Raw genomic sequence first — 27413 nt, forward strand, 5'->3', positions numbered from 1 at the left:
AGCGGGCGCCCGCTCGGTCACGGCCACCGCATCCTGACGTCACGCAGCAGGAGCGGAGCACACGCAACGGGCAGAGCGAGCTGACGTTTCTGCGGGGCCAGCACGGCGCGGCAGGGTCGGCGAAGGCAGGGGAAGGCGCCGGCCTCCGACCCTGGGCGGGGGGCTTCTGCAGGGGACGCTGCTGAGACCGCCCGGCAGAAGAAGGAGCAGCGTCGCGACACCAGGTGGCTGCCGGAGCTCACCTGCACCAGAGGCAGCCGCACCAAGGGACTGTCACAGCTGAAGGGCAGCGGTGGACCAAAACCTCTGTTAAAGTTGTGTTGTTTTGTTTTTTTTTTTAAGGTGAATACGATCTCTTTCTTCAGTATTAGGCTGATAGTTTCTCAAATGCCCGCACAGACTGTTTTAGTGCTCTTGTGCTGCCTAAAGCACCGTTTTCAAAAAAGGACGATCTCTAATTATAATAAAATAAACACAACTACCCAGAACCAAATCCCTTCTAAAATGGCACGTTGTCTGTCAGATACCACTACACACATCGGAGTAAAAAAAGAGAGTAAAAGTACTTTAGGCACATTTCATGATAAACAAACACCCTCTATTATGTGAACACATGCTGCTGTTAATCCCACGGGCAAGAACTCATTCAACACAGGTCTTGATACGATTATCCACAGAATAATTAACAGACCTTTGCCTGAAACAGTCCATACTCTGAGCAAGGTAATATCGCACGATTGGTAAGTGTGGGAGATGAAAACTGATGTCACTGACAAATTTTTAGACCAATTTTATATTGATTGGCCAGGTGATTTCTAAAAATCATAAGCATTACTATCTGTTGTATGCTATTGAAGTCAGGTATTACCTTTTATATTTTTATTATAAATTCTACGGGCTTTCTAAAAAACCAGAAAAAAACCCCACCATTAAAAAACCCAATATAAAATTCACCAACTTTTTTGTTTCCCCATGTGTTTTCACATTCCAGTTTCTTCCACTTTTAAAGCTCACTGTGCTTGGAAAACTAATAAATGACAGATGGGGGATTTGGTGTCCCTGTCCATGTGTCGTCCCCCCATCCCTGTCCCCCCCCCCAAAAAAAACCCCACCAAACTTTGAATCCATATTCCTTAGGTGAGTTAAAAAAATATAGGCAACTAAAGGAAGCCACTGTTCCCCAGATGATCCTCAGACTGTGATATGTCATATTCCACACCCAAATCCTCATTACTGTCCAAACACTGGACATATGAAGTTCATTTTGTGACAGCTGACACAATCGGAGGCGTCACACTCTTTCAACGGTGTCTATTGATGTACTTTTTAATGGGCACTGAATATCCCTTGGAATCCCTAAACCTGAACTTGTAGTGGTCTGGATGCTGAAAGTGAGGAAACCTTTGAGAAAAAAGTTTTTTACAACACTAGTGAACAAAACCCAGTGCAGCTGAACGCACACGCATGCACGCACATATACCCACACAGAAATGCATATATACACAGACATACACATATGTGTATGTATCTGCATACACCTGTATCACATACGTTTACATACATATGCACACATGCAGGCATGCACCCAGAGAGAGCTGTAACTCCAGGAAAAACTGGGCTGGTAAATGAGGCAGCCCTAGGAGAAGTGAGCCAATTAGCCCAAACTCCAATTAGTATAGCTTAGTCTTTGCTGTAGACCTAGCCCGGCCCAAAGGTGCAAAGGGCAGGGGTGCCAACAGAGGTGGAGGGTCACAGAAAACGGTTGTTTTCCTCTCACTTCTTCCTGGAGCCACCTGGGAAGCTAATTAGGACTGCAAGAAGCATTAATTCTGGCAAATTATGCAGATGGTGGCTGTGGGATTCGTTTCTCCAGAAAAACAGCACTTAAAGCTCACAGCACTAAAGCACCGTACTGTTTTAGTAACACTTCAGCAATCAGAAGATTTAAAACAACATTTAGAAAGCAAACATTAAAATTGGATGAAAATACTGCCTGTTCTTCTGTGAAAGTAGGTCCACAATCCTATTTTTGTCTGCCTGGCTGAGGGACTGCGTAGATAGGTTTCAAACAAACAAATTTTAAAAAGCAAAACAAAACAAAAAAAACAGAAAAGGAAATGTGTTTGCTTTTGAGGGGTAATAAACATCATGAATGGAGAAGTTGCTCGGTGCCACTACCTCAGATGCATTCTGCAAGTTACGTGGGCACTGCAAGGGAAAGCCATAAAAGATTGTTTAACTGAGAGAAGAGGATTACAGGGGATTGCCTGACTGTTCCCTGTTCGGCAATCTGGAAGTTAAATATCCTGTGATCAGCGAACACCTCAGCCAGGAGGCATTTGCCGTTGCTGCGGACATACAGCGAAAAAACTGCAGAAAACAGGGAGTCTTTAAAGGGTTCAGAGAACAATGGCATATTTGCTCTTGTGCGCTTTACACTGGAACGTTACTACTTTGTTTCAAATTATTTCTGTCGAAGCTTTCCAGCAAGTATCTCAGATAAAACAATGAAAACAAATGCACAGTCTTTACTGACAAAGGGTAATGATTTTTTTCCACGGCAAGAAGATAACTGCAGCCAAGTCAAAGAGGAGGATTTTTAACCTGTGGAGGCTGTAGCCTTTCTTGCATGGTGGACTGACATGGCCCGTATTTTCAGGACAGTGAGGAAATCCAATACACTTGGATTTAAAGCTGTCGCCAAGGCCTCTCGTTACCTGAGCTCGCATGCTGCACAGAGCTGCTGCTTTAGGTACATGAGGAACTACTTTGCTCTAGGAGAGGTAAATTTCCAGGTTCTTTTCAAAGATAGGACATGGGCCCACATAACAGTAATAATACATTTTGGTGAATAGAGGGGTTTTTTCCTACTGTTGCAAAATATAACCTGTGATAGGCTTGACTTTATCGGTGCTCATCTGCACTACGGAGGATGCTGCTGCAAGATCTGCCAGCCAAGACCTCCTGCACAAAGCACGAGCAAACAAAAGGAGTTTTTCTGTCGCTGTAGCCATCTGCCACCATTCAAGCCAACAAGAGCCGCCTGCGGGAGGGAAAGCAAGGAATGAATGGAGAACAGAGTTAAGGACCGCTGATATTTTTCAGTACAACCATGACAGAAAAATAGTGTAGGGTTGACCAGGCCTGCAAGCACGTTTTTCCACCCGTACCTCCTGCCCATGAATACTCAAGCCAGTTTCAGGGACAGCACAAGCAGTCCTGGCCAGAGGTTACCATCCCTCCAGCTGAGCAGATTTCACTGCTGACTCCTTTGAGGAGGTCTCTGGTGGAGATATCAAAGAAAACCAGCACAAACCCTAAGGATTTTGTACCGACTTGTGGTATCGCTATCCTTGGAGGCATTCAGGGTTTCACTGGAAAAGTCCTTGTGCAATCTGAGCTCATTAGACGTGCTTGGAGTGGAGGCTGGGTTAAATGACCTCCAGAGGTGCCCTCCGACGTGAATTATTCCCTGACTCCACGAATCTGACCCCCCTCCTGGAGAGCGACTGCTAAGCCCTGTCCTTCACTTCCTCTTACACCAGATTTCAACCCAAAAACCAACCTCCCGTCCAATCTTGTGGCAACTTAGTTTCTTTACAAAGTTTAATAAGCTTTACATAAAGCTTCTCAAAGGTCTTTTGAAAATGCAAGAGGATTATTATGCCCACACGACCCCCTTTATCAGCATACTTACCACCCTTCCTCCAAATGCCAGTGATGCAGGGCTTCACCGGAGCCTCTCCGACACCTTCCCAACACACTGCATTCACCTACGTGTCCCTTGACTGATTCTCTGTCACAGACCCTATCACCTCACCAGGAACGGCAGCCAGCCCCATCGCTTCGGCGCGCCCTAGGCCCCACTGAAGTAGTTTTTGAACATACCACCAGCCTCCGACGGCACCTCCAGTGATAGACAGACCCCAGACCCAGTTTTGTGGTTTCTTATCTGAGGAACACTCTTGTAAACGTTGCCTACTCTTGGATGTTTATTAACATCTACTTTCTCTATTTTTTTCTAGTGTTACTGTATCAGATCAAATAATGTAACATCAGCCCAATATTGAATCAAAAATATGAAGTGGAATATGACCTGATGGGAGGAGAAGGACAAAGAAAAATGATATTTTTTCAACATAAGCCGGATGCAGTTTGGAGCAGAACAGAGCTGTGCAAGCAGCTACTGAGCTGTGGAAGCTCACTGCTAGCGCAGTGACGGTGAGCCGTGGATTACCAGAAGCCAGCTCTGCGGCTGCAGGGCTCCGGTGGAAGAACATCCCCCCAAGCTTGTTGCCTTCGGTGGTGAGGGAACAAGTTCTCCTATCACAAGGAGGACACATCTGCTGCCTACACACCTCACCCTCCTGAAGAGGTGAAGGGCTGAAACAACGCTACATGCGGCAGGAGAAGACAGAATCCCCAGCTGTAGATGTACAGCTGCACCGTGTAATGCTCATGTCATTAACAAGAGCTATTAATTGCATTAGCATGCAGGTCAAAGGATCAAGAAAGTTTTTACATGCTATTTCTGCTGTTTTAGAAGCAGATGCCATTGTCCCAAGGTGGGCATGGAACGCCACGTCATGCAGAGGAGCACCAGCCTGCTCTCTTCTCCTTGCCAAGGCTCATTGTCTTGGCCTGGGGGCCGAGGATGAGCTGCGGGGAGAGGCTGGCACAGAGCAAGCACCAAGGGGCATGGGGAAGGGGCAGGTGCTCCCCACTGAAGGGGTGGGGAAGGTCTCTTCCGGGGTGGCCCGGCCAAACATACCAAACCATGCCACAGGTCCCTGCTGCCTGGGTGGCCCCTTCCACAAGGTGCTGGGAGGGGCGTGGGACCACCTTGGCAGGAGATGCTCCTGTGGTTTGGGGGCAGGGAAGGGATGGCATATGATCAGCATGTTTTTGAAAATTCTGGCCTATTTTAATCTGCTTTATGAGCCCCTGGATAAGCGCTTAAGACTGAGTGACTCAGTGCATGATTTCTGCAGGGAGAAGTGCCTCAAAACTACTTAACGTGCTCCTGCAGAAGCTCTGCCCTTTGCGCACCCCCAGTTTTGTTCAGTAATGTGTAAAGTTTCTAGTTTTCCTTATTAAAAACGTATTGCAGGTGTACAGGTAGCATTCATTATATCAGGTAAGTGAAAATGATCTAATAATGTCAGCTCAACATGTGAGTTAATGTGCATTTTAAGAAGAGAAAATTAAAGAACACAGATTATACCTAGATATACAGATATCTACCATCTAGTATATGCACAAGAACAGTTATTCACCTACCAAAGTTGTAAATTCTCAATGACTCATAAAAATATTTCACCAGGATTAAGTTTCCCATTTAAAGTTACCTTCTAAATCTTTTTATACAACTGCACTTCTCCAGAATTAGAAGACAGAGCACATTTTTAATTCGTTTTCCTTATACGGATGTTAAACGTCTTCCAAGTGGTCATTGGATGGCCATTTCATATTTGAAAAATTGCTTTTGTTTCCAAAAATCCAAAGAACCGGTTCAGATCTAGGCTTTAAATCAGCTGGTTTTTTATCTTCTTTCTACTTTCCTATTTTCCTTTCTGTAAGGATTTCACAGCTGCTTAATACTCCTAGTTCCCAATAGTTCTCAGCCTCCCCTGCTGTCTCTATACCTCTAACTACAAAAGCGTGTTTCAAGGCAGCAAGAGAGAGGGTGATCTGTGTGTGGAAACTAAATGTTTTTCATGGGTTTGAATGTTGTCTTCACTGCCTTCACTGTAAAAGAAAATCACTGAATTTTGAACTCAGAGCCTCCCACGTTCTTCTGCACACTTATTCCAAAACTGGAGCACACACTCAGGAGGTATTTGGCGGCTCAGGAGCCTTTGCTGGGTGATAAACTATACGTGCAATGTGAGAAATGGCATGTGATAAAAGGACAAAAACAAAAATGTCTTTATAAATGGATTTTTTAAGAGCAGAAGCCATTGAATAAATATTTTCCTGCCTCAGATCCTGGGTATATAATGCATAGAATCATATAGAATCAGAATCACTAAGGTTGGAAAAGACCTCTAGGATCATCAAGTCCAACCGACAGCCCAACACCCCCAGGCCTCCTGAACCACATCCTGATGTGCCAATGCACAGTTACAGAAGGGTCCCTTTTTGGCTGTTGTCTCTTGTTACTGATGTCTCTCTACTGAACTGCCTATTTTTATATAACTAATAGGCATTTACAACCTTCAAAGCATTTCAACCACCATTCCACTCTAGTCAAAATTTGCTACTAAGAGCTGACAGATGGACAGGTATGGACAACATGACTCTCTAAGTGTTGCTTCGTCTGGAAATCAGGTCTGCAAATAGTTCCTTCTGAAGAGGAGGGAGACGGAAATTCACAGCTCTGTGTCATTTTTTATTTTCACAATAGTTTATTGGAATTTTTGTTGTTGTTGTTGTCTTGGGGATATGGGTCTTTCTTAATTTGAAGTGGTCAACTGCACTAAACACCTCACCTCTGAAATCACTAAGGAGGATCAGGACGTATTTGCTAATTTTTCAAGTAAAAAGTTTTCAGTAAAATCAGACATTTATGAATGCCAGCTCTCCAAACTGAAACAGAAACCTTGACTTAACCCATACAACAGGATTATACTTTTAGCTGTACTTTCTCTAGGTTGACGTAAACAAAAGTAACCACAAATTACCTTGTATTTGCTGTTCGTCTGGAGTGTGCACAGGCGTAAACTGTCTGATTAGAACTAGATGTTTTGCGGTAACCAGGGTCAGTGTTTATTGCTTTATCTGTAGTATTGTAGCTGCAAGAAAAATGAGGCCAAAAGGCCAGACTGGTCAGCATGAAAGATGGTCTGTGCAGAAACAGTCAAAACAGATTAGCAGTAAGGGCCCAAAATTTTCATATTGCAAAGAAATAGCAAGAAGAGGAATTTTCCTATATTGTAACAATACACTATTCTTGATACTGCAGAAAAACTGAAAGAATTGCCAGACAACTTGAGGAGGGAGCTGGCAAGCAATTGCAAAGAGAGTTGGTTGAGCTGCATGAGAAGAACACACATACAAGTTACATACATGGTTTGTTCTCCACTTAGTGTCTACGAAGGTCTAGCAAACATTGCAATCAGTAACTTGCCTAAACTTCTTTTTTACTTCTTGTATTTCCTTTTTCATGGCAGATGTGGTGCTCCTCTGATGGCAGCATATGCATTAATAGATTTTCATCTGCTTCTCTGGTTAACTGAAAGTTAACCTCATAGTAAAACATCACTTTTTTAATGTAAAAGATGCAATTTTGTTTAAATTTTATAAATCTTTTTTCCTCCTTTCCTATTTTTTCTCAATTGAATCGTAAGAAAGAGCAGAATTGGTAATGTTTTCTAAAATCATGTTCATAGCCTGCTAATGATATCTCATTTCCCAGCTTAAAACTGAAGACAGAAGCAGCATATGACAAATAGCATCAATTTTATTGTGGCAAAAGCCCTATTATTGCCTTACTTTCAATTCAGAGGCACTGGATGTGTCTCCAAATAATTAAGATGCTCTGACATTCTTACAATTGAAGTATAAATAGTAAGTACTACTAAAAGATAACATTTCAGGCACACATTTGACATAGTTTTTTCTTCTCCAAAAACATTTACAAAAAAAAATACCCGGGCTTTTTCTGTAAGAAAAGATTTGGCAGTTCTTGGGTTGGGGCGGGGGAGAGTTATATTTGAATCATCTGTAATCTTCAGTTTTCTACAGTGAAGAGTCTTAAATTACAGCGTGATTTTCAGTTACGTATTTGGCAGCAACTTAAGCCATAGTCTTGAGTGTAGATTCGTATCTCCAGAAACGTTGCCAGGGTTGCCTAACAATGCTTTTTCGTCTAACAAAAATAGGAAAGTAGGGGCATGATGTTCGAAAAAGACCAAGTGGAGCAAAACATTTGGGAGCAAGGTAAAACAAAGTGGAAAACAAGCTACAAGGAACAAAATCAATTGTGTTTTCTCTTTAACAGCAACAGTGGTTTTCTATAAGCTTCTCGTTTCATAGACTTTCCCGTGTGTTTTACAAACAGTTTTTTATTCAAAAACATCCCTCCAAGACAGTTTTAGTCTCTTCTTTGGTTTAATTTTGACAAAAATGTGTTCTGCTGGGACAGAATATTCCGATTTTACATTTAGTTTCCCCTTCTGGAAGCTCAGAAGGTCTGTGTGCAATGATTTATGCAGCCGGTGCTTATTAACAAAAGTCTTTTCAAGATAATTTAAACCAAAATAATATACAGCATACCAAAAATAAATCGTGCTTCAAGTCCAGGAGTAGAGTTACCTAATGGCTGGGCTTACCTCTTGCTACATGAAAACATGAAAATTTAAAAGAAAAAATACAAGTGGGACTTATTTGAAAAGCTTCAGTCTTTAAGAGTATTTTTGGTTCTCTGTGAGTCAAAACATTTGTACTAATCTAAAACTGAGCTGCCAGCAAAGTAATGGGTTAGTAGTATATAGAAATACCTTATGTGATATGTTCCTGTGTATGTAAGGATTAGGGCTGAGGTCAGTTCTCCTTGTACACACCGTGTGATGCTCTGCCTTCACAGCAGAGCAATGGGGACACACAAGCAAAAAAAAAAAAATCAAATGGAGTACAGCAAAGAATGACAAAATAGTAAGAAACTTCAAAAATATCCTTTTAAAAGGTATAAACACTGGCATAAAGTGTAGAGAGAGAATTAAAACAAGTTCACAAAGTGATTTCTTATTAGAATATTAATGGGTCTTTACTTCTATGACTTTAACAGTAATTAAATACTACCTTTACTGTGTCAAAATAAACAACCAGATTATCACATACATTTTTTTCTGACTGCAGCCAGCAGAAGTTTTACTTATCTTGTTCTTCCTTTGGGTGATGAGCTACCCATATTGTCAAATTAACTGCAGCAGATACTCACACACTATTAAATAACTGCAGTTCCTCAGAAGCTTCTCGGGTCTGATTATTAAGCCTAATGGCAAAAATGAGCATTAAAGATACAGTAATCAACATTATTATTGGGAAATTCAAATGAAAAAGTTATTTCTAAGGAAGGGAAACAGCAGCAGAGTGATGTTAAAATGCTGTGTTTTAAATAGATCTTGTGCTGTTATTTCTTGTTCATTTGTTTTCAATACTAATGGAGGCCTTCCCAGAATTTTTCCAAACTCTCTGCTCTGCTAGAATCAACTAATATTCATTTAGCTGTTCTTATTGTCCTTTCTTCCTTCTGGCCACACTACCCTGTACCTCCACAGCTGTATATTTTCAAGCAAGTTTTTTAAAATGAAAGCTTAATTACTCGAGCACATTAAAGATATTTTGATGACAGAATTCAATTTCTTTAGAGATTACATACTCTGCTGTCGTTAGCTGTACACTAATTGCACACGCCTTGAGTAAGGTCTGTTGGGTTTCCAGCCAGGAGAGAGCAGCTCTGGGCTCTCTCGACCAGCGGTGCCTCCACCAAAGCCAAGCCGTGCCCGTGACCCCCCGACACAGCCTCTCTCTCGCCCCCAGACCTCCAGCTGGAGCTTCATCCATACCCCTGGGGCAGCGGGGTGCAGGGATGGTGTCATGTTGAACCCGCGTTCCAGGAAACCGCCACGGCTCCCGACGGGACCGGGGAGATGCTCAGAGATCGGAAGGCATCGCTTGGTGCTGCAGCTCCCGTTAAGCAACCTGGGTCTCAATGAACCTTCACTTCCCACCTTCTCCTCTTCTCTGTAGCTTTCAATTCTCTTGCTACATTCCAGATTAAGAGGCAACGAGGATGTAGAGTCTCAAATCCATTACCGAGCTATTAGCACGGGGTTGGGATAGCAACTACGACCATGACAGCTTAAAAAACATTCTTGTCTCAAAACTTTGCAGTTTTGAGCAAAAGTGAGCTGTAAGCTCACTTACAGCTTGAGTGAATGAATTCAATATAGAGGTGAAAAATTTCTAGTTACTCTTAATGAATTTTCTCATTGCTAGAATACTTAAATAAAATCAGGCAAGTCCCTTGAAACCAATTTTAATGGACAATGACTAACCATCTCTCATTTTCTTGACACTTTATGCTGTGATTCATTCAAGTACACAGTGCTTACCTGAAACCACCATTGAAGAAAGCTGTTGTTTCACATAAAAGAGCTGTATGTTATTATGTACTCAGAGAAAAAGAAACCAAAACACAGGATTTCAGCATCTCAGTTCAGAGATATGGGACTGGACCGAAGTTAACAAGCACCGTTTATGTTAATTTTTGCCTCATTTGCCAGGAATAATGGGGATCATTATCCTTTGATCTTGCTAGAAAATTGTGATAAGTTGTTGTCAATGAAAACTTGGACATTACGGCAGTACAGTTTGAGGCATACACAGAGCAATTAAGGTAAAACAAAGCTCAGCAGCCAGAGAATATTTAACACATAAGTACAGAAGCAAACTACTGGACATAGGTCTTTAATCCTGCAAAACAGTGTATGTGCCTGTGTCTTTATTCACCTAAGGAATTTTGCTGAACTTGCCTTTGCATCAAAGGGCACTAATTGGGGGGCAGTATGAGATTCCCATATCTTGGTATACAGACTTCCTTTAAAACCTCCTAGCCTAATTATTGCTCCGAAAGTTCTGCCCCTAACTTCAAGGCTGTCATGGGTTTGCATTTGAAAAAAGGTGGTGTGAGACTCGACCCCTTTCCTGCATCATGCCAGGAGAGGGTGAACCGTGCACGTTTGTTCGGTGGGATCCTCATGCAGCCCAGGTTGTGCTTCACAGCCAAATGATGGCACTCTTCCTAAAAGTGTCGCTAAGTTGTGCCCCCATAAAACTGGTTTTTCAGCTGCTACGATAACCCTAAATTGCAATGTATACGTTTGTCTATTGGAACCTGGATTATCAAACTCTGAAAAGGCTGAACATCGAATGAAGAAATGATGTCACAGCTACCCCATTTGCCATTCACCATGTGCTATAGCCTAGCAGCTGGAGCTTTATTTACAGAGAAAGTTTGTATAATATGTATATACGCACATAACCATGAGCCTTAGCTCCTCTTAATCCAAACTGGAGGAAACCTGTGACTGGGTGCCATTCCCAGGTACCATGCAGCGCTGTGCCAAGGTCCCGTCTCAACAGAGTAAGCATCACACATGCCCCACGTTCAGCAGGACAGGACACAGCTACAGTCAGTTCTCAGATGTGTACACAACCAGGTGCCACTGGGTGTGCTGCTTTTGGCTGGGGTAGAGTTAATTTTCTCCGCAGTAGCTCGTACGGGGCTGTGTTTTGGATTTGTGCTGAAAGGTGTTGATAACACAGAGACGGTTCATTTCATTTGCATCATTTGCTTTTCTTGGGTTTTGTTTCTCTCTGTTATTTTCCTTTCCATTACAAATCATTATTATTAATACTATTTTATTTTATTCAATTATTAAACTATCTTTATCATAACCCAGTTTTCTCACTTTTACCCTTCCAACTCTCTTCCCCGATCCTGCTGCGGGGGTGCGATGACCAAGCTGCTGAGTGGGGCTGAGTTGCTGGCTGGGGTTAAACCACGACACTGGGTTAAGAAAGATCTTGCAAAGAGTGCAGGCTGCTTGTTTTGGAAACTCAGTTCCTCCCCTTTGAAACAACCACCTGAAGTTTTGCTGGCTGCTGGGCACGTTGCCCTCCATTGTTCCATTTCCCTGGCTGCAAGGAAACTTGGAGATGGGCGATCCGTGAATGACCTTGATTTCGTTAGCAGTATTCATTCTTTACTAACATTCATGTTGCTGCTGAGGTATGGAGATGATATTGCAGAAGGCTGTTTTATGTATGTTAAACACCAGGATTTTGTCAGGGGTCCCAGGGTGAACTTGCACTTTTTATTTTACCTGGAAGAACTCTGGCCATAAAAGCTGATATTCTCACTGCCATTCTTCCCACCCGCAGGTCCTTTATAAAGGGACCAGGAGGGTCCTGCAGGAACCCCATCCTCCTCTGTAATCAGCCTGGTGACCAATTCCCAGCTACCCCGCAGCAGGTCCACAAGCAGGACGGCCACAGGAGCCCAGCCTTGCCACGCAGCCATCAGCAGCTGCTTGCAAAGTACCCTGAGCAAAGTCATCCAAGGAACGGGCACAGACCATCTGCGTGCATTTCTAGCTTTTGCTGGCAACCACCTGAACCATTGCAGCTACAGCAGGAGCCCCCGGTTCTCACGGGCGCATGCATTTCGTTGGCAGCTGGGGTGGTGGAATACACGGTCCCCCGGGTCCTGAGAGCAGCTCTGGGGTGAGCCCTGCAGAGCCAGGCGCAGGGAGGGTTCGGGAGCTGCCTGGCAAGCAGCCTCGTACGGGTTGGAAGTGGATAAATATGCCATTGCTTAAGTAATGGAAAAGCTAGTCATCACTGTTAAAGAGCACACCCTTTGCAAGGGGCAGCAGCTACAAGTGGTGTTGCTTATCTGACATCTCAGGAAGGGAATTTAGAACAGCTCTGCTTTTGTCTCTTTTGAACTTAAAAAAGACAAGAAATTGGGTTTATTTTGTTTAGCCCAAAGGAGTTTTTTGATTCCTTTCTGTTTTGATTTTGCAATGAGAAGATGCAGGCAGAGTGTTTGGGTGAATTCGAAAAACATATTTTGTATTATTTTTATTTCATTTTCAGTACTTACACTTTTTTTCCTAGCGGAATACTCACCTTTACCAAAGCCAGGGGACATTTCAAATGTTAACTTCTGCTTCAGTTTCACACCTATGAAGTAGAGCTGGTATTCACCAAGGAACTGACTGATCAAATTTGAAAATGCAGGCTATGTGAGGAAATAGTACTGACTTACTGTATTTTACTGCTACGAATGTTCTTGGAAAGGATTCCATTCTGCACAGCAAAGAAAAATTGTGTAAAAGATGTCCGTAGAAATGAACTAATAATTACTCTTAAAGCTTGCGTTGCCCAAATTACAGAAGCAAACCCCACTGGGATAAGAATCAACACATAAGGAGCACATATTTTTAAAAACCAGTATGTTTTGTCTATATAGTTAATCAGTTATCAGTTGTAAAAAAGCAATGGAAAAACTAAGCAGGAGTACAGTACATTAAATCATAGAATCACAGAATGGTTTGGGTTGGAAGGGACCTTCAAAGACCCTATAGCCCAACCTTCTTTGCATGGGCAGGGACATCTGCAACCAGATCAGGTCGCTCAGAGCCCCGTCCAACCTGGCCTGGAACGTTCCCAGGGATGGGGCATCGACCACCTCTCTGGGCAACCTGGGCCAGGGTTTCACCACTGTCATTGTAAAAAAAATTTCCTCCTTATATCCAGTCTAAATCTACCCTCCTTTAGTTTAAAGCCATCCCCCCTTGTCCTGTCACAGCAGGCCTTGCTAAAGAGGCTGCTCCCATCCCTCCCACAGCCCCCCTTTAAGCACTGGGAGGCCGCAATAAGGTCTCCCCGCAGCCTTCTCTCCCCCAGGCTGCACAACCCCAGCTCTCCCAGCCCGGCCTCGCAGCAGGGGGGCTCCAGCCCTCGGAGCATTTCTGTGCCCCCTCTGGCCCCGCTCCAGCAGCCCCGTGTCTGTCCCGTGCCGAGGAGCCCCGAGCTGGAGGCGGCGCTGCAGGGGGGTCTCACAGAGCGGGGCAGGGGGGCAGGACCCCCTCCCTCGCCCTGCTGCCCGTGCTGCTGGGGATGCAGCCCCGGGCACGGCTGGGGGTCTGGGCTGCGAGCGCACGCTGCTGGGTCACGTCCAGCTTCTCGTCCCCCAGCACCCCCGAGCCCTTCTCCGCAGGGCTGCTCTCCATCCCCCCATTCCCCCATCCCCCACCCTGTGCTGGTACTGGGGGTGGCCCCGACCCGCGTGCAGGAGTTTGCTTTTGGGCTTGCACATAAATTCAATTAACATCAGGCCTCCTCTCTGCTTAGCATATGCTAGAGTAGCCAAACAGATAATGAAAATTCACAAGAACACCTGCATCTCCAAACTGATGTTGAGCTTCAGGTTTTCTTTCAGTGCTGAGGCTCATGACAAATACCATGAGCACTGCAAGGTGAGACAGCCTCCTGAACAGCTGCTGCTTTTCAAACGCAGATGACGGTGCTGGTTTCTTGGGTGCTGACCCAGTATGGCACCGGGAACGCCACAAGTCATGTAACGCACACAGGGGAAGGACAGCACTGCTCTGCTCTTCTGTGCTTCCCAGGGCCAAACTGCAGCTACAGAGGTATGCAACTTCCCCTGGAGCTATCTGCACCAAACAAGCATGCAATTTTTCCAGGTTAAAAAACAATGATACCTTTTAATTGAAGGAGGTTATACCTATGTGTCTGGGATATTAATTGAAATCAAGGCAGGAAATTTGCAAGCAGAGGTAACATCTCCTATTAAACAACTCATATGTAAGCATAAATAAATCACAAAAGCCTTCGGGTACTACAGCCCTACTCTGGTGTGCCTGAAAGCTTTAGTACTTTTTCCAACCTCAGTGGCTGGCTTAATAAAAAGATACCACCTTTATCTGTAATATCTGTGTTGTTTGGGTCCTAAGTTAACCACAGCCTCAGCAAAACACCAAGAGAACATGGAAAGCCACAGATTAAATAATTTCATTAGTCCATTGTAATCTGCAGCGTTATATTAATTATAACTTTAAATAACCTACATTTTACCAGAACTTTCGTATACGATCATTATTTCCGGAGTAGACTTTCCTTCATAAGCCTTGGGTTTCTAACTACCGCAGTCTGCAACAACAACACACACTTCTCAAACACCTCTTTTAGCAAAACAATCCCACTGTTTGGGCATCACAGCCAGTGCTTGTCAGGGCACTCTCTTCATCTCACAGAAGACGAGTCATTAATGGGCTATTCAGGATATTTGCATTGGTTTCTCTGGTTGTGTACCTCCAAGAAAAACTGGGATTTTCACTTTTATCCTAGTTCAGTAACTTATGGGTGTCGGATGTTGACAGCTGTGCTTATTTGTCCAAGTAAATAATTCCACTTAACAAAATCAGTAGGTTTGCATTAATAAATTCTACAGAAAAAACCAACCCTGTTTGCTGGACAGAATTCAAAGGACTGACCCAACCCACGACACCCCCTCACACCTCACCTACCCCTCCAGCATCCTGCCCCCTCAGCACTGTGCCGGTTTAGCCACCGGCCGCGCTGGCTGAACTTGCTGGCCGCGGGAAGCCCCCAGGGGTCAGATGCGCTGTGGGTCCGGCTCTCCCAGGCAGCCCCAGCGAAGGACAGTCTCCCCACAGACAACCAGAGGCTCACGTACCCCTCCGGCAGCATTATTTCCATTCCCCATGCCCTGTTCTCTGCAGTAACCTCCGAAAGCAGCTGCCAAGCCAAGCGGGCAGAGCGATGGGACACTCGGGGATCGGTGGGCGCTGCCTCTCGCAGCCCGCCTTTGCGCGATCAGCAGGGAAAAATGCGAGTTACTTTTCCTAATCATATCACAAAGAGCAGGTCCAAACTTCAGACCTGATTTCATTCCAAAATGAAGCATGAAATTAGGAGCTGTACAGTGCTCTTGAAAAGGGCTTCAGTAGTGAAAGGTTGGTTCTGAAATTGCTTTCCTGCAGACTCGACATTTCTCCCTGCCTGGTGTGATCTCCTATCCTGCAGAGACTGCTCCACCGCTGTAGGTGCTCCATATGGGGACCGTTCATAAGCTTCTCAGTCCTGACTTCCCAGCACTTTTCACATTGAAGCTGTCCTTCATTTCACGTGCCGCACCAAGCAAAGTCAAGGGGACATCGCAGAACAAGGCACTGCACGCAGAAGGAAAACGTACGGCATCCAGCCTTAGCGTTAATATTGTCTAATTAAGGTTTACGGTGCAGCTACGTCAGGTCAAGGCTTAAGCTGCAGCTCAAATTACTACAGTCAGAGTTTTCACCTGCCTTTCTTGAAAAGATGGCCCCATGATAGGATAAATATAAGTTGTTTATTCTGTTCAAGCTGCTTGTGAAAGCAGCTGAACATCTCACAGAGTCACCATGAAAGCTTTCAAGCCAAAGCACAAAATATATTTCTCTGTTCTTTGCCTGGCTGAATAATGGTGGGAAAACAGATGATGTTTGCTCATTTGTCAAATTAAACTAAAGCCCCAAAACTATCACCAGCAACAAGGGTTGATCTTTACATTGCTCTCATTAACACATCTCTCCAGGAAGCTACAATTACCCAGCCAGTGACTTTTTGATCTCTTGCCCACAGCTTCTCGTTCCCTCATTCCTTCTGTCTCTTCATTACCCCTTAAATTCCTTAACTTAACCACCCCTCGTCTTCCTCCTTGTCCTGCTGTTAATCTCTAATTGCAAACAGCCAGGACCCAGCCGTCCTCCACCCCAACCAGTGGTTCCCTGGATGTGTCTGTCCATCCCCCCGCTTCAGCCTCCTTGCTCCCAAAAGTGGCTTTTGCTGCCTTTTCCAAATTTTCCCACAGAGATCACGTCCTCTTCTCACCTGTCCTGGCTCTCCTCGCTTCTCACCCAGCGCCGGCGCTTGCCCTCCCCGCTCTCCCATCACATCCAAGCTCCCCCCGTGTTCCCCCTCCATCTCTCCCTACCCACCTCCTGACTCGCTCCCTTTCAGGGTGACCCCCACGTTCTCCATGTCTTCACACGATATGCCAGTATGACTGGAGACCTAGGGAGGGCTGGCAGGACAAGAGGCTCAGAAATGTCCAATTCAGTATTTTCAAATCAGGTGCACATTCAGGCACTTCAAATCTCACACAAAGAAAACAGAATAGTCCATATATTTTTTTAAGGTAGCAGCTTTACCACACTGTAGGTTTTGTTCTTTTCTGTTAAAAAAAAAAAGACAAAAAAAAGAAAACCTAACAGCCATCCAACTCACTCCTTTGCTCACAGCCACTGGAGTTGATAATTCTGTTCTGTCTATGATCATCAACAAGAAAACTGGGGGGAAATCAAACTAACTGACAAACTTTAGAGATTAAATTCATGCAATCTCCCTGAGAATAGGAACATGTTTAAAATAAAAGCAGAAACACCTTAAAAGCTTGCAGGTAGTTCTTATTCTTGAGAAGTAGTGAAGAACAGGGACTTACCTAAGCCCGGACATGCAGTTCCTCTGATTTCATATGATCATTACAGTAAACAAACGATTAAAGGCTCTTCTGGATTTTAGCCAGAAAATTCAATTCTGCAAGAGCATGAGCACTCTTCCACTCACATGAACGTGTTTGTGAAGCTTTCAGGTAAAACTTCCTATTACTGACATTCTACTAAATGTCATACTGGCAATAGCATATTACTCATAAGTGGTGCTTTCTTGGATTGAACTGCATCTTTATTAATTGAAATTTTCAATTTCTATCAACGCAATACGTAAAGAAAGAAAAAAACAACAATAAAAATAGTACCTAAGTAATCACATGAGTCTACGCAGGTACATCTGAAGACCTTACAATACTTTACTTTTACACAAACCATGTCTCTCACTAGGACAAGACATCAATGCACGTGCAGGTGGGTGGGTGAGGAGGGAGGGAAGGGAAGCGACTCTCTGTCCCCCTCTGCACCACCCAAAGGGATGCGTGCTCCAGGCCCCTTGCGGTGTCACCTCCCCACCTGCCTCACCTTCCTCCACCTACCCCGTGGCTGAGAGAGCAGTCGGAAAGGGAAGGTCAGGTATTCTTTTAAAAAACAAACCAACCAATAAATCCCACAGAACTGGTCAGTAAACAACAGCATTTTCTAGCAGATGATCAAGCTGTGACTCATCTGACAGAAGGCAGGCGTTTGCACCTGGTCTCGTCGGCGCTGGCTGGCTGAGTGGTCAGCAAAAGGAGGAGGAGGAGGAGGAGGAGGAGAGCGTTTCCATGCTGTGGTTCTTCTAAAATACAAAACTGAAACAGGTCAGCTCAACAGCACCTTGAAGGTGTCACTTCTCCCTATCAACCACAAGAACTGTATAAAAAGGCATGATCAGAGGTGGGCAGCTAAATTAAAATCAATTTAAATAAATTTAAATTCAATCTAAATTTAAATGCAGTGAAATAAATTGATTGTGTGCTTTGCTTTTTTCATTGTGATCAATCGGGCACAGAAGTTTTGCTCTGATATCTCCCTATGCCTCACTACTTTTAAATACATTTATAGGAACCGAGTTGACACAGACCTATTTATCCCTCAGATACATCAAAAGCAAGAGAACCCACTGCACGCAGGAGAGAAACTTACAGACCAGGCAACTTCACACCAACCCTGATTATGGCCAAACTTTGCAAACAGCCAACAAATCACCCCAAAATACACCTGGAAGAACGGCAGCCATGCAAGCATCTCCGTACCCCAGACGCCACAGGCTGGGAAGGAGAACCCACTGTGTCCCAGAGCCCAGTTTGCCCCTCGTACAGCACAGCTTGGGGGGAAACTTCTCGGAGGGGTTCTTGGGGCAAATCTGGTATCGTACATAAAGAAACCCAACTTTTGGCTCTAAAATGAAAGTACATTTTTTCGAAGGTTCATAATTCTAAAGTATAAAAACATATTTACCATAAATAAAACCAACCAAACAAGAGCCACTACGCTACGTATCATGTTTTTATACACAACAGCTTCTTTCATATCCAGGAGACTCAGGAAGCACAAGTATCCACGACAAATGCTCATCATGATATTTGATGAACTACCACAAGGAGTTCAATGAGAGGGAGCATAAATACTACCTCAGAATCACAGTAGTAATACACAAATAGGCGTAAAGAAGGTCACTAAAATACAGACAACTTTTGTGTTTCTCGTTGTGGCACTTAATAAACACCCAGAGATTGCTCGCTTATTTAAAAAGTTAAAAATTCCCATGTCATTTACACTAAAGGCATCAGAAGTATAAACTGTTTGGGTATATAAACATAACCTTTACACCTAACTATTTGCTCTAGTCTCTCTAATGTCTTTTATAAGCAGTAATATACTACATTCCCTCCTAAAAATTAAAACAATTCTAGGAAAACAGAATTTCTAAAATATCAAATATTATGAAGCACTCTGCTGTAAATAAGTCTTTTTGAAAGGCAAGTGACAAAAAAAAGAAAAAATCATTGGCACAAGATCAGTCACATTTTTGACAATGCAGAGCTTCTTATCTTACTCAATTCTACGTGTTTCAATGCTTTAACATAACATTAACACTAGAGTTTAATCTGGAGGCAATCTTTATGGCCACAATACATTTTTATCTCACAACAATAGTTCTTCGTTGGTGCATTCACAGGGATTCTGCTTTCTGGCCGCAGCTCACTCTGCCACTTGTGAGTTGCTTTGTTTTTCCATAGCTAAATCGCCATTATTTTTGTACTTCTCAGCAAAATAATCAGAGTCAAAGCTTACAGACAGATCTGGAGGACTCACATAAACATTTCCATTGTCTATTGTGACTTTATGAATCCTTTGTTTGACTCCCTTTGATTGCCACTGTGGTGTTGGTGATGGCTCCAAAGGGTTGATTGCTTCATATAATCCTTCTCCTGTTTCCAAAGTGATTTTATACTTATGCCAAGGACAAACAATACACGCTTGACCATTGATATCCTGCAAGAAGAAGATAAAAATAGTAAGTCCCTTCTCCTGGAGGAATCTCTATGACGAAAAGACATGTTTCATGATTTGGCTGTATGTCGGTCTGCTATTTTACGTATATATCCATTTCTTTCGACGTTACGTTCATGTAAAAGTATTCAAAAAATGTATTGGAGCTTTCACATGACTCTACGCCACTACATTATTTTTATTTTGCTTACGTACCTCTATTTCTCCAAGACGTAAAGGGCCTCCTTCATCTGAAACATGGCAGAACACAGTATTAATTTATGCAGCAGATTTTATGCTTCATGGTTGCAACATTGAGATCAGATGTTCAAATATCTTACGGTAGCAGCGAGAGTCCATAGCATGAAATTTCCCTTCATGGTAGAAAACAACAACTTCTCTGCCATCGACTTTGGCCGTTACTCGTCGGGACCTCTTTATGTCATCTTCTTTGCCAATAAATATAAGACCATCCGGTGACGTTTCAACTGTTCCTGTGCTTGAGCTGCATGGATCTGCATCCTTAAAACACTAAAAATTCAAAAGGCCACCTTATGAAACAGTTTTTGTTTGAATTTCTACAAGCAGAACGGGTGCCTCGATCCCGGAGGAAGCCCTGACCCGTTTAACACATGAAGCAAAAGGAGCAGAAGTTTTGTACTCAAGACTATCAACACGCACATGAAGCCGAGCACATGAGTTTGGTGATAATGTTTGGCCAACGTGTTCACTAACAGGACTGGGACTAGGAACACCAGCAGTTGCAAGCCTGACACCTGAGGCTGAGGCAAGATAAATCCTAAATCACTATTCATTTACTCTACACTTTAATTACCATTTCCTTGGGAAAGCTACATGCAAAAAAATACAAGGATGCTACTTGGAAAATACTATACAATTTAGCTATGCAGTGGGTAAACCATTTACATGTGAACCCAATACTCTTTAAATAATGCTATGGCTAGAAATACAAACTGATGTAAGTCGATAAAAACCTGAAAATATAGCCTGCAAAATGGGAAACAAAATTGTTTATTGAGAAGCTGTATTCAACCTGGGCTTTTTAGCAAATGTATCTGCCTCTCCGTGCCTCCTTTCGTGTATTTCAAATGCCTAACAGCCCCTTCATCTCCCAGCAGAGGACGTAAGTAGTTTTACCACAAAAGCTCCCTTCCTATTGCATTTGCTTACAATTAGCTGCTATGTTCCTCTTCCCTCCGAATTCCCAGTACAACCATGCTATGTTCGCTTCCTTTGAAAAATCAGGCTACAAAAGGCCTTTGTATGTGCCGAGACCAAAGGAGAACCACAGGCGGGGGGGCCCCCGCTGGAGAGGGGTGCATAGCCACGAGGAGCAGCGTGGCAGCGAGCCACACCATACCTCAGGTCCATACCAGATGGCAACGGAGATGAGAAAGCAGATGAAGAAATGGAGGCTCAGAATAACGAGGTCCAGCATTGCCTCTCTTCGCTGTGCCTACCGCAACGGTCCTGCCTCGTTCACGCGCATAACGACGTGTGTCCCGGCCCCTCTATACGTGCAAACGGGAGGCAGCGGGGCCGGCCCCTGTGCACCAGAGGCAGGATGTATGGAGGCTCAGCCCTGCGGCTCTGCCAGGACTGATAAGCAGCGGGGACACGCTGGGGCTGGCCTGATAACAGAAGAAGAGAGCTCCGGGTTCCTCCTGCCACCTTGCTCCCCGCAAGCCCATGCCACCACCACCTTCCCCAAGTGGGACACGCCGAACCAGAACCCGGCTTGGAGCCACGCGCCACGTTACGTGTTTATTCAGGATCAGCGACTGCCTGTTTCCTAATAGACCGTTACACCGGGAAGACTGGTGTAAATAATAGTGTGGCATTTTCAAGGCCAGCTGTTATCTGGTTGATCATGCAATCAACTGTAAGGACCGAGTCCCTGCCTTCCAGTTTACAGGAACTTCCACCCAGTCTTACCCAGAAAGCGAAACGTCACTGTCGGACCCGCAGGACCATCCAATAAGGCATTCACGCTTCTTTTCTTTTGAAAATAAGCACAGCGTGTAGCAAACTAACCACAAAAAACAGAGGAAATCCCCAGTTTTTTACTATCACTTTTTGGCTCTCCCTGCGTATCAACTTCCCAAATTGGCCAAAATCTTAAAACGCAGAAGTCTGTAGTTAGAAACACTCTTATGAAGACACCTCTAAAAAATGTTATATCTGTATGCATACACATATAGAGATACAGACACACACACATGCTCATTTACCTACACACATCAGACACACACACACACGTTAAGTATGTCCAAACCAGTATTAAAATAACACTTGGCACCAAACCCTGCGTTCATTTAGTGATGACATTTCTACAGTCAGCCTTGTATACGTCAATTATCCGGGCACTCCAGCCTGAAACCTGGCTCAGACCGTCAGGACGTCGTGGACCCTACGTGACACAGCTGGTGTAAATGATCAATAGCCAATGGCTTCATTTTACAGACAGAGTTTCATGCTTATCTACAACTAACTGCAGATTAAAAACTGCCTTGGCACATAGGAGGTCCTCCAGAAGAAAGCCCTCGAGGCAACCTGCGCTTGTTAATATGCTAATGAGTTTGTTACATGCATGGTGGCAAAAGACTTTGTTCCTTTAGAAAAAGAACAGGCCCGGGGACTCCTCATCGGGAAAGACCTGTAACTAGACCCTCTTACTGCAGGCCTGCTGTTGGCCACTTTCCCACCCACGAAGTGGACGTGTACCTGCAAAGTCTGAACAGAAAATGAGAGATTCCAATGCAGAGCAGCCCAGGAGGCAGCGAAAGCCCCGAAGGAGGCTGCAGTTTCTTGTCTAGAAGAGGTCCCTGAGTTTGGGATGGGACCCAGCATAAGGGAAGGGCAACAGACCTCCTCCAAGGTGGTTTTCACCCAATACAACCTCCTCCTCTTCCACCTTGGCCCCCAGCTCGGTGCCACCTGGACAATGCTGCTTCCACAGCTGGAAACAGATGAACAAAGACCTGCCTCCTCCTCCCTTTCTTCAAACAGCACAGGCGTTAAGCCTGGATCAGGGGATAGCTGAGCTGGCGACTGTCACCCGCCTATCATCAAAAGCACATTAAGATGGCGATTTGTCTGCCTGCCCTCTCACAGTCCCTTGGGAAATCCTCACACTCTACCTAAGGTGAAACAAGAACCAGTTTTGCTTGCTCCTGTTTTTTCCAGGCTGATGACCATATTAAACCCACCCATTCGAACAAGGCACGGATACAACAGCCCTCATAACCCCACAGGTCCCATGACAGAATCCTGCACTACCGACCAGCTGCCAGAGCAGCACCTGCCAATGGAAGTGAAAATGTTTCAGTCAAAAAGAAAAAAGGCTGTTCACACACACACACAAAGTTGATTCCCTACTAGATTTTTCCTAATGTTTTCCTAAGAGTTCGGCTGCTTTGATGTTTTCTGAGTCAGTGCACTGCAGTGGATGGAGGCGTCCCTGTGGCCAAGTGCCATGTGGTGCTAACGGCAGCCTGAGGGGCTTGGGAGCGGCAGAAGAATTCGTTTTCCAGATAGAAATACAGCTGGGATTATAAGTTATAGTAATTCTGTGCTGTACCCTGCTCTAACTCCTCTTCCTCCTTTGAGGAAAGGGGAAAAAAAAAAAAATCACTGCTGTGTGGGGAGTGGGCCTGGCGTGCCCCAGAGACACGGGTGTTGGGGCAGGCAGCTGCCGGGGTCTGCCGGGGGGTCCCGACAGCTCCTCTCTGGAGACCAGAACAAGCGATGAACCCCCCACCCCCCAGCTCCCCCTGCTCTCCCCGGCTGCCCTCCTGGGGATGCTGCGGTGGGGATGCCGGAGGCGGGGTGCCTGAGCCGTCGGGGGAAGATGCTCACCGGTGCCTGGGTGGTTTAGGGGCTGGGAAAAGCCGCGGGGCGGTGCCCACCGGTGCCCGGGGCGGGGATGCCCGCCGGTGCCGGTGCCGGCGGCGGAGGCGGAGGCGGGGGCGGAGGCGGGGGCGGGGGGGCGTGTGATCCGCCCTGGGTGCAACCCACCCCCCTCGCCGGATGACGGGCAGCCCCTCTACATATACGATGTGGCTGCGGGGAGCGCCGCGCCGCCGGCGGGGGAGCTTGGGGTCCGGGCGGCGGGGGGGTGGGGTGCGGCAGCGATGGAGGACGACCCCTTCCCCACCGGCCTCAAGCCGTCCGCCCCCGGCGCCCCCCCTGCTGCTGGCGCTGGTGGGCAACGGGCCGGTGCTGGGGCGGCTGCGGGGCGGGCGGCGGCGGCGGGGGCACCTGCGCTGCCCGAGCTGGGGGGCTGGCGCTGAGCTTGGGGATATATTGTCTTATTTTTTCTTTTTCTTCACCTTTTTGGTGTCTTTTCGCGTCAAACAGGGCTTACGGAAGTGGGCAAGACCAGCAGGATGGCTGCCGCTATGCAAACTGCCCCCACGTTGCTCCCATTCAGAGCCCGACTTGCTTGTCATCCTTACAAAGCCACATGACTATTTCGGACGCCCTTTGTGGTTTTTGCGGTACCTCATTCAAAAGTCGGTCAGCCCAAGAAATTACTCATTTTTTTATTGTCGCTCTTGTTTAAATGCACTCAAAACGTGCAGATGCCACCGTTCCGTTTCAGGCGGGCTGGTGTAACTCTTGCATTATTTAACGACTGAGCTGTACAGAGCGAGCACGGGGCTGTAACGGGCACGCTGCAATGGGATGTGGCTTGTAAAATGTGGCAAAACGTTCTAAAACACTGTATTTATTCCCGCCTAGCGTGTTTCAAGGCAGAGTGATGAAGGAATACTGCACTGAGACTGTATCCTCATTTAGCTCCACTTTTAGTTGCAAGATTTCCATTACACCCACTTCACCAGCTGAATATTTTTGTCACATTGACACTACAAATTAAACAAAACCTACATTTTTTTCTGGGACACGAGAGCTCTATTTCTGTAGGACCGGGCACGATCGATGTGCAACGTTTACAGCTGGTAGCATATGCGTGTCAATACCCTCAGTACGTTGATGATAGCACACAGGCATTAAAATGATTGACAGACCAGAGCGGGTGACAGCGAGAGCTCCGTACCCGCAGGCAGGAGCTGTGTTAGGTGCTGTCATCGGACCCGGGAGGGACACGCACATCCCCGCACCCGGTTGCTGCTGTGGATCCCTGGTCCAGCTGACACCATCAAGGAGTCTGCGACGCTGAACATGAACTGAATCGTGTTGATGCTGTGATCACGTGAAACTGTTTCTCCCCCCAGAAGACCCTGGCTGTGGTGCCAGCGCAGGCACTGCTGGCGTGGGGAACAGCGCGGCCGCCTGTGCGGCTTTCGGCAGCTGCAGAGCATTTTTTAATGGCAACGTCTCTTCTCACAGGAAGGTGCCAAGTGGGGCTCGTCAGCTCCTAGAGCCTGCAGGCATTTAGGCTCTGGTGAGCGCTGCTCGGGCAGGGAATGAGGAAGGTCAGTTCGGGGCAAGGCACCTGCTTGTGCAGGGTCTCGCTGGCTCTTACAGGGCCTTTTCTTGCTTATTCGGGGCAACACATCAGCACTGGCTCAGCGACACAGCACCTGAGGCTAATCACGTCCTTGCTCTCTCTGGCTCTTACCAACCTACACAATAATCCCGCCTCTACACGTCGCTCCGTTCCATAGAAACCGCCTCTTGGTGGGTGCTCGTGCTGTTTGGTCACTTATGAAGGTACCGGACGCTGCCTGACGTGTAGCTGTAGCACCTCAGTCTCAAACAGCTTCCTCCCAGGAAGTCAGGGCTTGAGGTGACTTTTCACAGAAGACATCATCACTCTGAAAACGGTGACCTCATGGCATGTTTTAACAGGACCTCATTACAATAATTCATGGCTACGCATAATTACTGCTGCTGCTAAGGCGTTATTGTAAAGGTGGGTAAAGCCGAAACTGACGTGTGAATGGGACGGAACTTTGTTCACTAAGAAACAAAACAGCCCGCAGGAGGGGCTGCAAGGAGCATCCCACAGGCATTCGGTCCGCCCCGATCCACTGCAGGACCATGCAGACCGCAGCCGTTCTGGACAAATACTATCAACTTATTTTTAATCAGTTCCAGAGACAGTTTAGACACTTGACGGGCTATTTTAATGTTTAGCCATTTCTGGCTCTTTCTCCTCCAAATGGCTCATCAGATCAGCCCTGCTGAGAACCAAAGACGTTTCTTTTTCTGCTCTCAGTGGCAGCATTTGCCGTGCTCTTACACGACCCTGATTCATGAAAACTTGTCAAGGCTTCTTGGGCAGCTGAAACAAACCTAGCATGATTCACAAGTCATTTATTTATATATTACTTTCCTCTGAATCCTTCCATCTGCTTACGTCCTCCTTAAAACCCACAGCGGAGACAATACCCTGAGGATTCACTAGTGTTAAGAAGAAAAAAATAATTGCCTCCTGCACTTTACATACAACATTCCTTTAAGCCACACTGGAACATCATTTCCTTCGTCACCGCATCGTGCTTTTGATTCATACTCTGCTTCTGGTTCTCTAAAACCTCCAGGTCTGTGGAGCTTTTCCTCTGCAAAACCACAGCCCAGTCTGTTGTTCGTCATTTTAATATGTTTTTTCCTTTCCCTTTTATTTTGACCGTTAACAAATCCATGATGAATTTTACCTGATTTCAGATAATTTTTCCAACTCATGAGGACTACTTTGAATCTCAGCCTATCCTCAGAAGTGCTGATAGCTCTCCCAGGGTGCATTTTCCCATATTTAATAAATGCCTACTCCGCATTCAAATTACTTAAGAAAAAAAGTACCAAGCAGTACTACACCGAATCTTGCAGACCTTCTTTGATCAGCCTCCCCACTTCTTAATTTTTGGTATCTAATACTGAGCTTGATTTTAGCCAGTCATGGACCGAACTTAAGAGTAATTTGTTCCAGATTCTATTTCCACAGCTTGCTTAAAATGAGATCAGGTAGGCCTTTGCCCAAGTGCATTCAAAGCCTGGATTCCCCCACTGCACCTTCCTTACCGCCTAGGCTAGTTATGCCGACAAAGGCAGCAGACAGTTGTTTTCATGTGATTTGTTGGCAAATTCACCGTGGCAGTCTCTCACCTCCCCAGTGACCGCCAGGACCTTGTATTTACAGAAACAGTTCCCATTTTTGTTCATCAGGACAGAGGTACCCCTCCTGCCTTTGTAGACACCTGAAGGTACAAGAAAGGTTCAGCCGACCGGGCCGATGCCCTCGGTCATCTCAGGTAAATCTCATGAGGCTGCGTGGATGGGCCTACAGCTAATAAATACACGTGGACCCGCTGGCATTCCAGGCTTCCTTCGCCCCCCAACAACTCAACGCTCGTGCCGCCCAACTCGTTCAGCGTGATCAAAAGACAGATCTTTTCCCTTTGTAGGCAGCCAACATCGTTCGATTCCTGTTGCATTAACGCAGACGCATCAGCGTAGCTGAGGCAGAGCACCTGAATGTGACCGCACTGATAAACGTACCTCTTTCGGACTTAGATAGGCTCAGCTCTGTACCAGCACAGGTAGATTGTTTATTGCGAAGGGAGGCAGGAAGGCATCGGGGGCTTTCGCCTTCTCTCTTCCGTTCACTCACACACAAATAATAACTAACTTGCAAAAGCCAAAGGTCGGCTTTTAACAAACAAGCCAACGTCTTCTTTTCAAATAATCATTTTAAGGCGACCAGACACAAAAAGTACCAGGCTATGGATACTGACTCGGGATCTGACCACAGCCTGTGACCTCCTGAGCATCCCGACCTCCTGACGCTCCAGCTCCGCTTCACGAGCTGGCGCGTTCCCCTGGGGTTTCCCCCGTCACCTGCGAACC

General features: G+C 45.6%; 2 protein-coding genes across 4 annotated transcripts in view; both read right to left on the minus strand.

Moving 5' to 3' along the window:
* The window catches only part of RHOBTB3 (Rho related BTB domain containing 3), a 36148-nt gene extending 32306 nt beyond the window's left edge, over positions 1-3842 (minus strand). Inside the window, exons 1-2 of the mRNA XM_075079141.1 lie at positions 3821-3842; positions 2268-2370 (exon numbers count right to left, since the gene is read on the minus strand). Coding sequence (XP_074935242.1) covers positions 2268-2370; positions 3821-3842 — 125 coding nt within the window. The remainder of the gene's footprint in view (positions 1-2267; positions 2371-3820) is intronic.
* A 10130-nt stretch (positions 3843-13972) lies between these two features.
* On the minus strand, positions 13973-21580 carry RFESD (Rieske Fe-S domain containing). 3 transcript variants are annotated; one of them, XR_012657983.1, is made up of 8 exons: positions 20962-21153; positions 19922-20111; positions 19797-19831; positions 19404-19583; positions 17704-17883; positions 16593-16828; positions 15499-15788; positions 13973-14249 (listed from the first exon to the last, which is right to left on the minus strand). XR_012657983.1 is itself a non-coding variant. In XM_075078765.1 (4 exons), exons 1-4 carry the CDS (start codon positions 21037-21039, stop codon positions 19290-19292), a joined length of 597 nt encoding a protein of 198 aa, XP_074934866.1. In that variant the 5' UTR covers positions 21040-21580; the 3' UTR covers positions 18576-19289. The 3 variants fall into 3 exon arrangements, 1 of the variants encoding a protein (XP_074934866.1); XR_012657982.1 differs by lacking the exon at positions 13973-14249 and having other exon boundaries at positions 14276-15788; XM_075078765.1 differs by lacking the exons at positions 13973-14249; positions 15499-15788; positions 16593-16828; positions 17704-17883 and having other exon boundaries at positions 18576-19583; positions 20962-21580.
* Between the last annotated feature and the right edge of the window lie 5833 nt (positions 21581-27413).

Source organism: Phalacrocorax aristotelis, chromosome Z (genome assembly GCF_949628215.1).
Source record: "Phalacrocorax aristotelis chromosome Z, bGulAri2.1, whole genome shotgun sequence".
In the NCBI taxonomy this organism is placed as follows: domain Eukaryota; kingdom Metazoa; phylum Chordata; class Aves; order Suliformes; family Phalacrocoracidae; genus Phalacrocorax; species Phalacrocorax aristotelis.

Coding starts and splice junctions, on each gene's coding strand:
- RFESD (XM_075078765.1), bottom strand. CDS start 21,039: ATGCTGGACCTCGTTATTCTGAGCCTCCATTTCTTCATCTGCTTTCTC. Junction 20,112..20,961: donor CCATCTGGTATGGACCTGAG/GTATGGTGTGGC, acceptor TTGAATTTTTAG/TGTTTTAAGGATGCAGATCC. Junction 19,832..19,921: donor TATGGACTCTCGCTGCTACC/GTAAGATATTTG, acceptor GCCATGTTTCAG/ATGAAGGAGGCCCTTTACGT.